Genomic DNA, 14,382 nt, shown 5'->3' with positions numbered 1-14,382 from the left:
TTACCAGAGCTACTTACATGTAAGGGACTTACCTTTCAAGCAGTCCGACCAAAGATGAATTTGTTGACATTGTCCCAATTTTGTCCGAAAGTCAGCTCAGATGTTTCGAACTGCTCCCAACATATCCAGAATATGAACGTTTGCCTGAACTCTTCCGCAATCTCAAAAAACGTTTTTTGGTTCTCATGTTCGAAACTTTTATCGGAAGAGACAACAAACGTTCAGAAGAAGAACAAGATATTATTTTAAACTTGTTGTATGACTTAACCGTCATAACAAGCTTTTTGAAGTAAAACCGTCATTCTCAAACCACTTCATTTTTTCGATGTCCGAACAAGCACCGAAGCCAAACTCAATGGCAGATGTCCTTTCAAGGTTGTCAGACAAGCGCCCAGTTCAACTTCAAATTGTCCAATTGAATGCTCATCTGACAAACACCATTAAGACTATCCAAAGTAGTCTTATGACAGAGATGACCAATCTCAAAGGTGAGTTCCTCATGAACCAAGCTTCCAATGAGAAATGCCTGAACGATTTCGCGGAAACCTTGCGCAATTACGAGAGAGAGAACCGAGACCTTGCCAGACTCATCTACCGTTTCTTCGAAGAGATAGACGCCATCTGGAAGGTACTCGGAAAGGACAGAACATGCAACACCGTACTTCGTGAGTACCAAATTGAAGAAGGAATTTTCGAGGAAGAAGAGAAACACGAAGAAGAAGAGGAAGAAGAAGAGAAACACGAAGAAAAGGAAGTTTGGGCAACCCTTGTTGCCGATGACGGTTACGAAATTTCCCAACCCTACCCATACAAAATCCGCAACAAGGAGACCGGCAAGGTTCTTACCCCAGTCCTCAACAACTTGGGACACTTGAGCCTTACCCTTCGGAATTACGGTACAATTTCCATGGGAAGGCTTGTCGGTATGCAATGGGTTCCAAATCCAAACAAGAAGACGAAGGTCAGACACATTGACGGTGACAAGCTCAACAACCGTAAGGAGAACCTCGAGTGGTTCTAAGAGTAAAAAAATTTTATTTTAGGGGGAAACCCCGAGTAAATTTAAGTTTTTAGTTGCATAAGTAGCTTAAATTAATGGTAATTTGGATAAGTAGTTCCTGACCTCTGAATTGGACTCTTTCGTCATCCCAGTTGCGTAGGAGGTCGTCCCAGAGGAGTTGAGAGAATTGCCAATCCAAGGACGATTTGTCCTCCCAGGCATTGAGGATGTACTGCTCGTAGAGTCTCATGACCTCTGCCTTGCACCAGACACCCTCTCCCTTGGAACGTAAGGCTTCTTCGAAGTGCTCGAATGCGATTGGCTGCTTGACCATCTGAAATGACACTTTTTGTCCGTTTGGTCAATGTTTGTGTCTCGTGCCATAGTCGACGAAAATACAAACAAACAGGTTATATATGAGTTTGAGACCAAGAATGGTGTAACTCGACCTGTCCGATTCAAAGACTCCGAGGGCGACCATGAAATTAAACGGAAATTAGCTAGGAAGGAATATAAAATGGACTGGTTGCCACCACCTTTACCTGTTCCTCAAGTAAATAAGCCTTTCACGTTCCCAAGAATTCCCCACATTTAAATTCAAATTCGAATAAAAATTTTTTATTTCATGCAATGTTTTATTTCTGTGCCGTCTTCAAGTATGCCCCAGTACTTACGCTTGGAGAGGACATGAACTTCGGTGAAAATTTTGTCCAATTTGAATTGACCCATCTTTTCACCGACCATTCCCATTTCAATGAGTTTGTTATAGCCTTCCTCGTTCGTCATGAGCGCGTCGATGTTCTCATAGTATACCTTCACTTTGGATTTGACCTCGGAGAAAAATTTGTTGTAGTTGTCAAGGACTGCCTTTGCGAACTGAGGATAGGACCAATGTTCGACAATAGGTTTTACTGTGGTTACTAAGCCATTTTGACCTTGTGAAATCGTATTTCAAAACAAAAGGAGAAAACCTTTCAACAAAGTTGTCGACCTTCTCATAGTGTTTACTCTTCATCTTTTGAGGTTTTTTAATGGAATACCCCCATGTCGAATTCATAAGCAATTTGAGTGTCATTGCAAGTTTGGGGTTTGAAGCTTTCCTAATATCATACATTTGTTGTATGACTTTTCCAACTGTATAGTTCCTTCCCGGGAACTCACCATCTTCGTTTGGAATTCCAGTTGGAATATATTGGACGAACCTCATGTACGCAGCGTTAAGGTCGACATAGTATATTTTTTCATATGAGTCAAACTTATCGCAATGAATCGGCCCAGTTCGTGGAAATTCAAGTGAGTCTCTTATCTTCTGAGAAACCTCGCCTGTTATCTCATAAACATCGTCAAAACAACCTGTTTCATATAAAACCTTCTGACCTAACTCAGAAGCTCTCCAATACAATTTGACGTCGATTGGATGCCTCAATGGAAGTTTGTTTATAGCATCTTGAAGTTCTTGCAACCTCATTGGAAGTTCTTCTGGTTCAGGTTGGTATCCGAACAATCCAACTCCTTTTGGAACTGTGTACTTCTTTTGTGCTATAACTTTGTCTGGAACAACTTTTGGTCTTACCAACAATGAAAAGTTTGTTTCGTCTTTTGGTACAAAAGTTTCTGTCAGCTTGTCATCTGGAATTGGTTCCAACAAGCCTTTCTCGAAAAGAATGTTAACAGCTCTGACAATGTTGCACTTACCTTTTCCGAACAATGGGTTTGTAAGACTTTCGTTCAACATGAAGTGGTTGTGGACAATTACAATCTTCAACCATGGTAAGTCTTTGTCAACAACATAGTCGTCATGTGAAGAACCTTTCTCAGTCGGAATGTTGACTCGGATATTGACATTTGCCAACGGTGCAACTTTAGCCAATTGACTTCTGAGAATGTACCTTGTTTTCACACATGACTCAAGATACTTCATTTTCTCATCTGTAACAAGACCAGAGTTCCTGAGACATGTAAGAATACAAGGTTCATTGACAATTTTTTCAATTGAATTGTAAATTCCATACCTTGTCAGGTTAATGTCAGACTTATTTCTGAACGGGAAGTATCCAGCATGTTGTCTGACTGCTTGAGGGTTGGGTTGGTACCATTCGAACTTCACGCTTGCAATTCCTTCAATTGCATTCAAAATATCTGAGTCGGAGTCAAACATTTGTTCTCTCTTTGTAGTCTTGAAAGCGTCAAGAAGTTGTGCAGCTGTTGTGACATTGCCATGCGCATAGTAAATATGACCATCTAAATCTGTTACGGTTAGTCTGAGATTGTGTCCTTTCTTATTTCCGTCTTGAATTGCAGCAAGTACACCCATGAAGCCTTCTTTGTTCTTTCCTTCGTCAAAGTTTACTGTAAAGGTTCGACCAGATGCAATTTTACTTCTAACTTCACGATACTTCTCATATGCATATCTTGTTCTTTCCATGGGAGCATGTGTGTCTTCACCCTTTCCTTTTTTCCTCCTCAAAGGATGCAATTGTTCGTCATGTTTCCAGTAGAATCTGGCAAAGCCGTCGTGTCCTTCAATTTGAGGCTCAGTAACATTGAAAGGCATGTCCATAAGACGTTCTTCTTCTAACCTCTCTAATCTGTTTGGATAATTTGCGCGTGCTGTTTCTAAGTCCATTTCGTAGCGAAGATCAGATAGTTTGTCATAGACTTTTATGGGTCTTCCCTTCCTATATTTAAACTTCTTTGAAACTCTCCAACCATATCTTTCTAACTCTGCTTTTACTCTAGCAGATTTTCTATCCATTCTATATGGGGGCATTTTTATAAAAATAAAAAAATGTTTTTTTCTTTACTTTACATAAGCACTTGCTGCCATAAGTCTTTGACGCCAACCCATACCAGCTAATGAAGGTTGACTTGGTTTAGTCTCCAGACTAAACTTTGGTTTTGGTTTATCTTCAGTTTTTGGCTTCCCTTCTTCTATTGGTTTTTCGTCACTTTTCGGTTCATCTGACTTTACCTCACTTGCTGGTTCAGTTGTGTCGTCAACATCTTCATAAATATCATATGCCATTTGTTTCTGTTTTCCTTTCAACTTTTTGTGTTTGTTGTAAAGTTTAGAATATTTCGACTCTAAGTCAATGAGATGTTCTATAATGAACTGTTGGTCAGTGAAGTAAACTTTTCCATCTGTTGTCTCATAAACTCCTTCAGACTTCAATATTTTATTTGTGAGAGTCTGTTTCTTTTTTGAGATACTAGCCGTTCCATTTTTATGAAAAGTGACTTTGTAGTTAGAGTTTGTATTTCCAGACCTGGCACTTTCTATTATTGAATTTTTCTCTTCATCTGTAAGTTCTTTGACAGGTTTTGACAATGGTTCTGAACTTTTTGTTTGTGGTGTCAAATCTACCGTTTCAACTTCTTCGGTCATTTCATCTCAGTAAAAAATTTTAGTTTGGTTTGTTTTCAACTGGTTGTTGAGGTTTTTTAAGTCGGTCTAAAACTTCCTGAGGTATAGGAAGAACTTGACAAACACGTGGTTGTGTAACTGCTGGAAGCCGACAAAGCCATCTTGAGCCCATTTGTCTCAATGCTGTATTGTTCATTTCATCTCAGTAAAAAATTTTACATTCCCCACGTTTGAGGCGGTTGAGGTTGGTTATTGTTTACCCACTGTTGTGCATGGTTATATCCTCTGTTAAAGAATCTTTCACCTTGGTCCATGTAGTGGCCTGCTTGGTTATAGTAGTCATTTGCTTTGTTATAGTAGTTTCCTGCTTGTCTTCCTACATTGTCCATCCATCCTTGAACTTTTCCTCTTGTTTCAGGATTTGGAATAAGATTTGCTGCATCTCGTGCTACCTCCCAACCTTTCTGTACAGTTTGTATAATAGGTTGTGCTTTCTCTTTCAGTATACCTAATGTACTCAAAATCTTCCTTCCAATTCCAAATGCACCTCTGGCTAGTGTTCCCACTGCGGGTAAAAATCTAGATGCGACTCCTGCTAATGCGCCAAATAAACCCATTTCTTATGGGTTAAAAATGACAAATTCAAACAAGGACCCGTATGTTTCTAAGGCAACAAAGAAAGCACTCATGGTAAAAATCTTTAGTTCAACACCAAATGCTTGGTTTATGGATATCTTGGAAAACATTCCGAGGTATAGAACAGATGGACCACCATACTGGCTAATATTTGTTGGTCAAAACACAAGATACTGTGAAGCCATACCATTATGGTCCAAAAATATTTTAGATGTGAAAACTGCTTTGACAATATTCGTTGACAAATACCATCCAACAAAACTGACATCTGACTGTGAAAGTTCTTTCAAATCAGACGATATTAAAAACTATCTGCGTTCAAAAAATGTAAACCAATATTTCATTGTCGACCAAAACCATTCTGCTCTTGGTGTCATTGACAGTTGTATAAAAATCTTAAGAGACTTAAACCAACCACAAGGTGGTGAAGCAAATGAAATGTCATATGACGACAAGTATAGACACTTCTCCATGGCAAAGATGAGACAAGTTTTAAATATTTACAATACCCGTAAACAAAAAGGTTTGGGAAACCACTCCCCCGAAGAAATGAAAAACAACCCTGACTTAGAGAAAGACTATATATTTAATAGTTTAGTCAAAAGAGACAAACAAGAAAGAATGCCAGGCTTCAAACTTAAGAAAGGTGACAAAGTAAAAATAGAAATACCTAAACGCGACCCATATGAAAATACTATTGACTATGACAACAACAAGTACCCGACAGGTACTCACATTCGTGTTCGTAAAAATAGAAGAAAGTATACAAGAGAATATTATGAAGTTTTAGGCAAACATGGCAAAATGTACAGACTGCAAGCAGAAGATAAAACTACTATTGTCAGACCTCGTTTCAAACTTGTTAAGGTTCAAGGTGGTATACTTTCAAAGACAGTTCCTAACAAATATAAGACAACTCCTGACGAATATGCTAAAGAAGTTGAAAATGACGACTAAGCATTTCTATACCATGCGTAAACTGTCATGTAAGGTGGCATGTAGTCTTTACTTTGTCCGTTGTTTGCGTATACCTGAAACGCGATGTGTATGGTTTCCTTCTCCCTGTGTGCTACCCCAGAAACAATTTATAGCAAACTGAACGTCGTCTTTAACATCATATCCTTTACCTTTTTTCATTGCTGACCAATCCCAAAATCTATGCTTATGCCAACCTGCTTCAGCTGTAGTTAAATCTATGTAGTGACTGTGTGCAGGTAAGTTTTCACCTGAAATCGTTTTACTTCCACCTGTTTCCTTTGAAGAGTTTGCACAATACAAAAACCTGTCGACTATTTGAGTCCAAGTTCCAAAACCAAGTACTACTTCTGGTCTGGTAGAGTTCATTGACGTGTAAATAGAGCCAACCGGGTAAATAAGATTCGGCAAAATTTGTTTAAGCACCTTGAGTTCCTGTCTTAGATGTATAATACTATTGTCATTAGATATCAAAGTATCTACAAGACTTGTTGCCGGTGGTATTGTTGGAGCTTTACTTGGCAAGGTTGTGTTTAGTGTAATATCATCTGCTGTAAAACTTGTAAAACTTGTATGTGTATGAGTCTTATCCGCTTTCTTCTCTAACTCATCGTTAACATATGTTTTATCCGCTTTGCCATCTAACATTGTTGGTAGTTCATTTACGTCAGAGATGCTATGTGTATGATGTTTTTGTGGGTATGTTCCTTCTGTCCATGCGAAAATATATTCTTTTGTTGTATCTACATATCCAGCTACCCATGTCGAGTCTGCTTTTGTATTCCTTAACTCTGTAACACCTTTTTCAAGCTCTTTCAACTGTTGTCCATCTTCCATTAAACCTCTGGTATGACTTGAAACCGTTTGTGCCAACATATCTACAGTTTCTTTGTCAGCTTTATTTTCAACATCCTCTTTTGTTGCATATGTTGCATCTGCTCTGTCATGTTCTTCTTGAACTTTTTCAATGACATACTCTTTGTCAGCTTTGCCATCTAACTTTTCTTGTAAGTTTGTAATATTTGCAATGGTATGTGTATGTCCAACGTCACTTTTCCTGTTTAAGGTTTCTTGTAAGTTTGTTATTTCAGATATAGAATGTGTATGAGTCTTTTTAGAATATTCGTTTTCAGCTCTTGTCACTTCACTTGACATTTTATTGTCAACATATGTTTTGTCTGCTAGTTCAGGATGAGTATGTTCTTTTGTTGCATAAGCTTTGTTAGCTCTTTCTTCTTCTTTTGCTATTGCATCGTCTACATACTCTTTGTCAGCTTTGTTGTCAACATCTGCTTTCAAAAGAAGTTCATCTATAGGTTTCTCGTTTAAAGTTCCTTTTGTTGGATTTATACAAACAGTATGGTTCCTATTGTCTTGAAACAGAAACTCGTCTGTTAAAGGGTTTAATGTCAGTTTTAAGTTTCCTTCTTTCAATGACTCAGATATCTTAGAATAGTTTGAAAAGTTCGTTGTGTTCTTATTTAGAGCTTGTATAATGAGTTGTCGGTTGTGTTGTATTTCTCTCATAGACGCTGTTTCTTTCGACATTTTTATTCTAGATAAAAAATGCTTCCAATAGAAAAAGAAAATTCAAGAGTTGCTACAACTAAACCATTAGATGAACTTTTTACGAATGTCGGTCAAAAGTTTGAGACAGAGACCGTAAAGCATGAAGGCTATCGTTTTGACTACCCACTAAGATGGTTAAGAGACCCATCCGTCACAAAAGCTATTGGCTTTCGTAGAATGAAATTCATTTCAGAAGCCATACATGGTTTCCCATTTACGGTCGGTTTTGAAGTTCGATACTATAACAAAGAAAAACGTACGTATGAGAAATTTGAACAGGGAAAACTTTTACAAGTGAATTTGCTTGTAAATTTAGAAACAACTCTTCAAGCTTTTCAAGAAAAAATAAACGATATCTATCTCGAATATGCAAAACAGTACAACATTGACGAAGGAGAGTACCATCTCGATATTATATATGACAGGAAAAATGCAACTGTTAAAATCAATAGAATAGAAGACCTTGGAGAAGACGTTTATATTTCTACAAAATATAACAACTTGGCATGGTATAGATTTTTGAGGATGTTAAATCAGCCTGCAGAATATCCAGTACACCCGGACTTTTATGAAGTCGAAAACCCTAATGGAACATATGAAAATGTTTTCGACTCAGATGCTATTATAGTTCATGCTTCATTTTCTGGCGCCCAAAACTCTTTTTTATGCTTGGCAAATGACTTTTACGAAAAACCTACAAAGCTATATGAACCACCGAGTGGAAGTATTTCAGACTTTCAAGTATGGTTTACAACAGATGGAAGAAAGAGAATAGTTCCATTATACCATGCGTTTTACTTAGAACTTAGTCTCATATACAACTACTATCGAACGGTAAAAATATAATTTTAATACGGTTGAGGTGTTGGATTTGGTTGCCAACTAGACTGTGGTGCAGGTTCAGGCTGTTGTATAACAGGAGCTTGTTCTTCTGGTTCAGGGTCTTTAGGTATAATACCAACAAACTGACCTACTCTTTTACCAATATTTTTGACTCCGTTCCAAATTCCTCTTCCGACAGATTTTATTCCATTCCATATACCTCTTCCAACATTTCGAAAGAAGTTTCCTATTCTTCCAAAGAAACCCATTTTACTATATGTAAAAATCTAATGTCCGCCTAGTCTCTTACGTTTCCTTCTGAGTTCCATAGCATTTTTTAACTGGAGCTCATACATTCTATTTCTCCTCTGGTAGAAAACATACTCTGGGTCAACTCCTGTGTTCGCGTCATCTGCATAGAGTTGTTTATATCCCACTTCAGGGTTTGTATAAAACTCTTTCCATCTCATATTTGCATACCATGGTGGTAAGCCTAACGCAGCGTCATTTGACATGGCAGTTTGCATTTGTACATCTGTTGGCACTTGACCATAGTTTGCCATTGCAGTTTGTATTCTAACTTCATTTGGAATATTCTCTGGGTTTGGTTGTCCAGGTTTCTGTGCATTCGCTAAGTTCTGTGCGTCCATTTAATATTAGATAAAAATATCTCTTACGAGTACATATGCTGAACATTTGCAGACATTGGTTCATCTTCATATTCTCTATATCTTTCTGCCACGTCAAATAAGTAAATGACACAATGGAAAAAACCTAAAACAAGTAGTCCTATTTCAAACCACATTTACTTACCAATAAAATTTCTTTGTTGTGACACTTTTTCCGGTTTATAGGACCTCTCTCATATTCTATCTTATCGTATCTAAAATCATAGTCATGTATGTCCTCTAACCATCTCATAACGGTTTCCAAACCACTTTTATCGGATGTAAAGTAAAAGCATGGATGGTTATGTAAAACGTCTAAAGTTTCTAAAGAGTCTCTCAAAGTCCAGTCTACTTGGTATTGAAAATCATATGTTGTTATAGAACGGTGGTCTACTATAAGAAAACATTTTCCTTGTTTTTATATTTTCATACAACTCTGTCCAATGACATCTCACAAACTCTATACCCTCAGTATATTTTTCTATGTTCTCTTTGAAAACCTTTGTATAGTTAAGATATAAAACGTTTGACATAAGTGTTTCAATGTCATGAACTCTTATAGAACCACTATACAATAGTCTAGAAGATATACTATCCCAGTCAATATACTCTGCTTTTTTCAAAACCTCTCTGACAGTATTTTTCTTATCTAATGGTATACGTTCCATCTTACCTATAGGTATCTTTTCTTTTAACTCTTTCAATATTTTGTTTGTGTCTGGTATATGTTTGAGACGGTTCATATAGTTGTCGAAGTCATTGCATATAATCTTTGAGTCAGGAAATACAGTATGGCACAAATGAGATATATAGAAACTTCCACCGAACAAATCTACAAATGTTAGACCATTCGGTAGTTTCTTAAGTTCTCTCAATAGAATATCTTTACATCTACTCTTATTTCCAAAGAAGGGTAACGGTGGTTTTGTAAAATTCATTTTATATATATAATAAAAATGTTTTTTCCTGAAAAGTGACAGAAAAGTGACAAAACATCTTCGGGGCTAGAGGGCACGAAGTGCCTGGAAGCCCCAGTACCTTTTTTTTTTTCAATGAAAAGTTTTTCATAAACTTTGAATACTCTCATTGAATGAAACATGATTTTTATCTGATATTTCCGACGATAAAAAAAATAAACAGAAAGAAATTAACTAATATTATTGCATTATGCAATTAAAAGCTGCAAAGTAGTCATTGAATTATAGAATTCATACAGAAAAAAAATTGGAAATATTTTATACATAAACATAATTTATTTTAGGGACAAATGATAAGAATCATTGGAGTTCTGATGCTCGCAAGGCTGCACCAATTGCTCCTGCATATCTATGATTCTCTGGGAAAATTAATGAGATTTCTTTGTTAAACAAAGAAGCTGACTTATATAATGAATCAGGGATACTTCCCTCCATTGAGAGGAAACCACCGACAAAAACAAGAGATGTTACTTTCTCTGCTCTAGCAACAGTTGCAGCTCCACCTGCAATAGAATAACAAATTGCAGAAAGGAGTGATGCAGCTATATCTTCTTTAGGAGCAGTTTTATGTTCTATTGATGCTTTGGCAAAAGAAGAAGCGCAAACATCAGATAATAAAGTATTTCCGTAATTTTGACCATAAATGTCTGAGATAAGTAAGTCCAATGTAGATGTTTTGCCAATATTAGCTAATCTAAGTATTTCATCGAAGTTATTTACTTGAATCAGTAAATTTGCTAAGCCAAGTAAGGTTCCACCTCCTAGCGGTGAGCCACCTACATGTTTCACCTTATTATCAATCGATAGGGCAGAGTATGAAACGCCTGTTCCCATTGAAATAATGATACAAGGAATTAAATCTTCTATTTGAGGGCCCAAAATTTTAACATTGCTTCGGTCTTTAAGTAAATGAGCAGCTCCAAAAGCTTGTGTTCCTAGTTCATCGAGTTTGACAGGTTTTGGTTTAATTTGCTCGAAAAATTCACGGAATTTAACGGATCCACCACCAGTTATGCATATTTTCTCGATTTTCTCATGAATTTGTTCGATTTTTAATTCGCCGTTTTCATCTGTTTGAAAGAAATTTTTGATTTCTTCAATTAATGTTGGATGCAGAATAGTTGCTTATTTCCATCTTTTCCAATAAAGCACATTTTTGTAAATGAACCTCCAAGATCTACTCCAAGCATGAATACAAATTCTGGAGAACTTTTAATGTAAAGTTCACAATTCCGATATCCTCAAAATCCGTAGTCACTTTTTTTGATTTGATTCTCTTCGAATTTTTTGCTCGAAAAATAAAACATCATTAAACTCGCTTTTTGAGATCAAATAAGGCATTTTGCAGTGAATAAAATGGATAATCCTTTAAAGTGAGAAATTGAGATTACCGTCGACGTTATAACTGAGTTAAACGAACATAATGCAGATAAAGCTGATGTATAACACTTTATCACTGGTTTTCCATCTTTTTTGAACTTAATTGAATGAAATCTAATCATTCATTCTTTGAATCATTGATTTATCACTAAGGTAAGATTTTCTGTATTGATGCATCTATTAACTAATATACTATTAATGGAAAAATATATAAAGATTCTCATGATTTCTTTATTCAAAATGAATTGATGATTTCTTGGTGCAAAACAAAACAATAGATCTGTAGATCCCGAAACACAATAACAGAACAAATAATACAATACCTAACACAATCTCAGTAATTTGAACAGGAGTTAATGCATCGGGCCTATATTTGCCATCTTGTTCAACAACAAATAAATTAATCGTCATAGGATGGATATATTCTTGTCTTTCAGTTGAAGTAGGTGATATTTGTAAATAAAACTTCTTTGTTGAAGGAATCATGTTAATAAGCCACCTATTTCCTGTGTTTCTGATCCATTCTCTATTTAGAATGGCCTTGCTATCAGGAGATATAATAGTTGCAGCGATTGATGTAGAAAATCCATCATAAATGATTCTATCAAGATGCAGAACATATTCAATATATATGTCAGTATCTGCAGTTTTGTATACTGTTCCATTTGGTGGATTGGATAAGCCAACATCCAAAGTATTACTATAGTCAACTGAAACATTTGATGAAAAGATGCACTTAGGATCCATGGAATCAATAATAAGTATCATATCAAGTTTATCCCTGAAAACACTAGGAGTATATTCTATTTTTAACAAATTGAATTTCTCATTAAAACTAGCATTAATAAGAATCCTATCATTTCCATCCGGTGAAGCAAGCCAAACTGTGTAGTATGCGTCTTTTACATCTTCACTTACATTTACTCTGACCCCAGCAGCTGTTGCTGCAAATAGATAAATTTTATCTTCTTTGAATGTAATTTTGGAGACATTTGCTTCGAATGGTGAATGGCAACCAATTCTTTGATTTATCAAAGAGATATCTGGAGCTATTTTGTTATAGAAGAACTTAAGACCTAAGCTCTCTATTGTTCCATGATATGCATTGTCTGCGACTCTAAATGAAACTGTCCATTTTCCTATTGGATTTTCACCTAAGAATTTATATCCCATTAATTCAACTGAGTTTATTGTTGAAGTTAAGTTTGCCTCTGTTAATATTTTCATTTCACACCTTGTTCCATTTGGACTAATAATGTGTGGATTTAACGACCCAAATGATAATTTCTTCGATTTGAAGAATAAACTGACGCATAAAACAGATTTCGCACTTCTTTCTGTGAAATCAAAAGTAACGTTGTGCTCACGGTCTTCAATAATTAAATTTAAAGTTTTTTCAACTTTGTATTCATAAAATTTCCCAGTTGATGTCCAATTTAATGCGATATCAACAGCTCTACCCAGATTCAACCTTCCAAAGCCCGATCTTCTATTATAATTAAGTTGTATTCCATTTTTGTCCCAAATTATCGTGTTTGGATTTACTTTATCTGCAGAAAACGCAGTAATATAAAACAGATCAGATAATGTTAGGTTTGGATTTGCTTCTAATAAAACAGCAAGTCCACCTGCGAATATCGCTGCACTTGCGTTAGTCGATGTGAAGTTCTTATTTGTTGAATTAGTAGATTTTGGCGAAGCTGTAAAAATAGGAGCATTTCCAGCAGCAGGAGCAACCATAAAGACACTTGCACCTTCAGCAGAACGATATAAAGAAAGACCTCTGTTAGTAACACCGCTAATTGTAAAAACTAGTGGCCAACCTGAAGGTGGACTCATAATAGGATCAGATGCGCAGAAAGTTCCTGCTGGAACCACTATTGGATGTGGCCAATTTCCTTCTTGTGGATGATATAAACAATCATCTGCAATTTCCTTAGGAATTACTTCTGGTTGAACGTATTGAACGTATCCATTCGGTTTCTCAATGTAAAGATATTGAAGGATTGATATATTCCACTTCAAACTCTGATGGCACATCACAGTTTGAAGGTGTTCTGCTTGCATGGAATAGTTTGTGAAAAAATAAGATGCAACATTTGCTCCTGGAGCAACACCTTCAAATTCTGTACCTCTTTTCCCTGCTGCTAGAGCTAATGATGCAGTTGCGATGTTATGTGATGAATTCGTTGTCAACATGATTTCATTTGTATAAATATTAATAAACTGATCTTTGATTGCTCTATCTTTGTATGCAACATGATCGAAAAGCGCTCCATCAGACATTACGGCAATTGTGATTCCTTTCCCTGTGTATTTATCGTAATATGCATGCCCAGACCAGTTGATATCTTCACCATCTAAGCCACCGTATTCATCATTTCCCGAATTTTTAAGCCACCACGCTACAAATAGATAAAACATCTTAAAATTGCTCACGCGATAATCAAAATTGCAAACTCCGCTCTCAAATCATTTCTAACATAATCTTTTTATAAGACATTGCTTGTTTTAAATCACTGCTTTTGATAATTTTATATCAATTTGATAAAATTAAATAAATTGAAAGCTAAATAATTGATATTTCAAATGGATTCAAATAAATAATGCCGAGTTTATTTAGTAATATAGACATTAGGGGTAATATCAAATGCTTAACTAATTAATTTTTGTTGTTATAAAACGAATTATTCTGAAATAATTTGTGAGAGAAAATTCTAGGGTTGTCAGATTCCGGACGATAGGTGTCTTGGAAGATTTGCCTGGTGTAATCATAGTGTCTTTAAATCAAAAATTTTAGTTTGGAGTTAGTTATACTGATTTTTCAATAAAAAACATTTCTAAAACAAGAAAATAAAACGATAAAATATTTATATTTTATATAAGAATCTTATATATTGAAAATAAATATCATTTTATTTTTTTGATTGGTGTCTGTCAAACCATAATACACTATTCAAAAATTCAATGTGTCTTGCGGTTTCAAAATAC

The 14,382-nt window shown here is 35.8% G+C and overlaps 11 protein-coding genes across 11 annotated transcripts, besides 1 other annotated feature; 2 read left to right on the top strand and 9 right to left on the bottom strand.

The window, feature by feature from the left end:
- Positions 1-6,668: part of a mobile genetic element that runs on past the window's edge.
- Positions 464-1,021, top strand: TVAGG3_0886760 (MazG nucleotide pyrophosphohydrolase domain-containing protein; the record flags this gene model as incomplete). The annotated part of the gene is made up of 1 exon (XM_051250683.1): positions 464-1,021. The coding sequence occupies one exon, from the start codon at positions 464-466 to the stop codon at positions 1,019-1,021; it is 558 nt and encodes a 185-aa protein (XP_051086158.1).
- TVAGG3_0886750 (uncharacterized protein) lies at positions 1,071-1,334 on the bottom strand (the record flags this gene model as incomplete). Its single annotated transcript, XM_051250682.1, has 1 exon — positions 1,071-1,334. One exon carries the CDS (start codon positions 1,332-1,334, stop codon positions 1,071-1,073), a length of 264 nt encoding a protein of 87 aa, XP_051086157.1.
- On the bottom strand, positions 3,801-4,385 carry TVAGG3_0886740 (phage tail repeat-like family; the record flags this gene model as incomplete). The annotated part of the gene is made up of 1 exon (XM_051250681.1): positions 3,801-4,385. One exon carries the CDS (start codon positions 4,383-4,385, stop codon positions 3,801-3,803), a length of 585 nt encoding a protein of 194 aa, XP_051086156.1.
- Positions 4,405-4,560, bottom strand: TVAGG3_0886730 (uncharacterized protein; the record flags this gene model as incomplete). Its single annotated transcript, XM_051250680.1, has 1 exon — positions 4,405-4,560. The coding sequence occupies one exon, from the start codon at positions 4,558-4,560 to the stop codon at positions 4,405-4,407; it is 156 nt and encodes a 51-aa protein (XP_051086155.1).
- TVAGG3_0886720 (uncharacterized protein) lies at positions 4,580-4,981 on the bottom strand (the record flags this gene model as incomplete). The annotated part of the gene is made up of 1 exon (XM_051250679.1): positions 4,580-4,981. One exon carries the CDS (start codon positions 4,979-4,981, stop codon positions 4,580-4,582), a length of 402 nt encoding a protein of 133 aa, XP_051086154.1.
- An 873-nt stretch (positions 6,669-7,541) lies between the features above and the next one.
- On the top strand, positions 7,542-7,982 carry TVAGG3_0886700 (uncharacterized protein; the record flags this gene model as incomplete). The annotated part of the gene is made up of 1 exon (XM_001293826.2): positions 7,542-7,982. A coding segment is annotated over one exon (441 nt), but the record flags the coding sequence as incomplete, so codon positions are not given.
- A 410-nt stretch (positions 7,983-8,392) lies between these two features.
- On the bottom strand, positions 8,393-8,635 carry TVAGG3_0886690 (serine threonine-protein phosphatase family; the record flags this gene model as incomplete). The annotated part of the gene is made up of 1 exon (XM_051250678.1): positions 8,393-8,635. One exon carries the CDS (start codon positions 8,633-8,635, stop codon positions 8,393-8,395), a length of 243 nt encoding a protein of 80 aa, XP_051086153.1.
- Positions 8,636-8,653: 18 nt separating this feature from the next.
- Positions 8,654-9,016, bottom strand: TVAGG3_0886680 (uncharacterized protein; the record flags this gene model as incomplete). Its single annotated transcript, XM_051250677.1, has 1 exon — positions 8,654-9,016. One exon carries the CDS (start codon positions 9,014-9,016, stop codon positions 8,654-8,656), a length of 363 nt encoding a protein of 120 aa, XP_051086152.1.
- A 446-nt stretch (positions 9,017-9,462) lies between these two features.
- On the bottom strand, positions 9,463-9,972 carry TVAGG3_0886670 (phage tail repeat-like family; the record flags this gene model as incomplete). Its single annotated transcript, XM_051250676.1, has 1 exon — positions 9,463-9,972. A coding segment is annotated over one exon (510 nt), but the record flags the coding sequence as incomplete, so codon positions are not given.
- Positions 9,973-10,284: 312 nt separating this feature from the next.
- Positions 10,285-11,117, bottom strand: TVAGG3_0886660 (pantothenate kinase protein; the record flags this gene model as incomplete). Its single annotated transcript, XM_001290384.1, has 1 exon — positions 10,312-10,983. A coding segment is annotated over one exon (672 nt), but the record flags the coding sequence as incomplete, so codon positions are not given.
- Positions 11,118-11,622: 505 nt separating this feature from the next.
- TVAGG3_0886650 (serine-type endopeptidase protein) lies at positions 11,623-13,815 on the bottom strand (the record flags this gene model as incomplete). Its single annotated transcript, XM_001298696.2, has 1 exon — positions 11,623-13,815. The coding sequence occupies one exon, from the start codon at positions 13,813-13,815 to the stop codon at positions 11,623-11,625; it is 2,193 nt and encodes a 730-aa protein (XP_001298697.2).
- Between the last annotated feature and the right edge of the window lie 567 nt (positions 13,816-14,382).

The sequence above is a fragment of the Trichomonas vaginalis genome, chromosome VI (genome assembly GCF_026262505.1).
Source record: "Trichomonas vaginalis G3 chromosome VI, whole genome shotgun sequence".
NCBI classification, from domain to species: domain Eukaryota; phylum Parabasalia; order Trichomonadida; family Trichomonadidae; genus Trichomonas; species Trichomonas vaginalis.
Note: the sequence above shows the minus strand (reverse complement) of the source record. Positions and strands in the feature narration are given on the sequence as shown.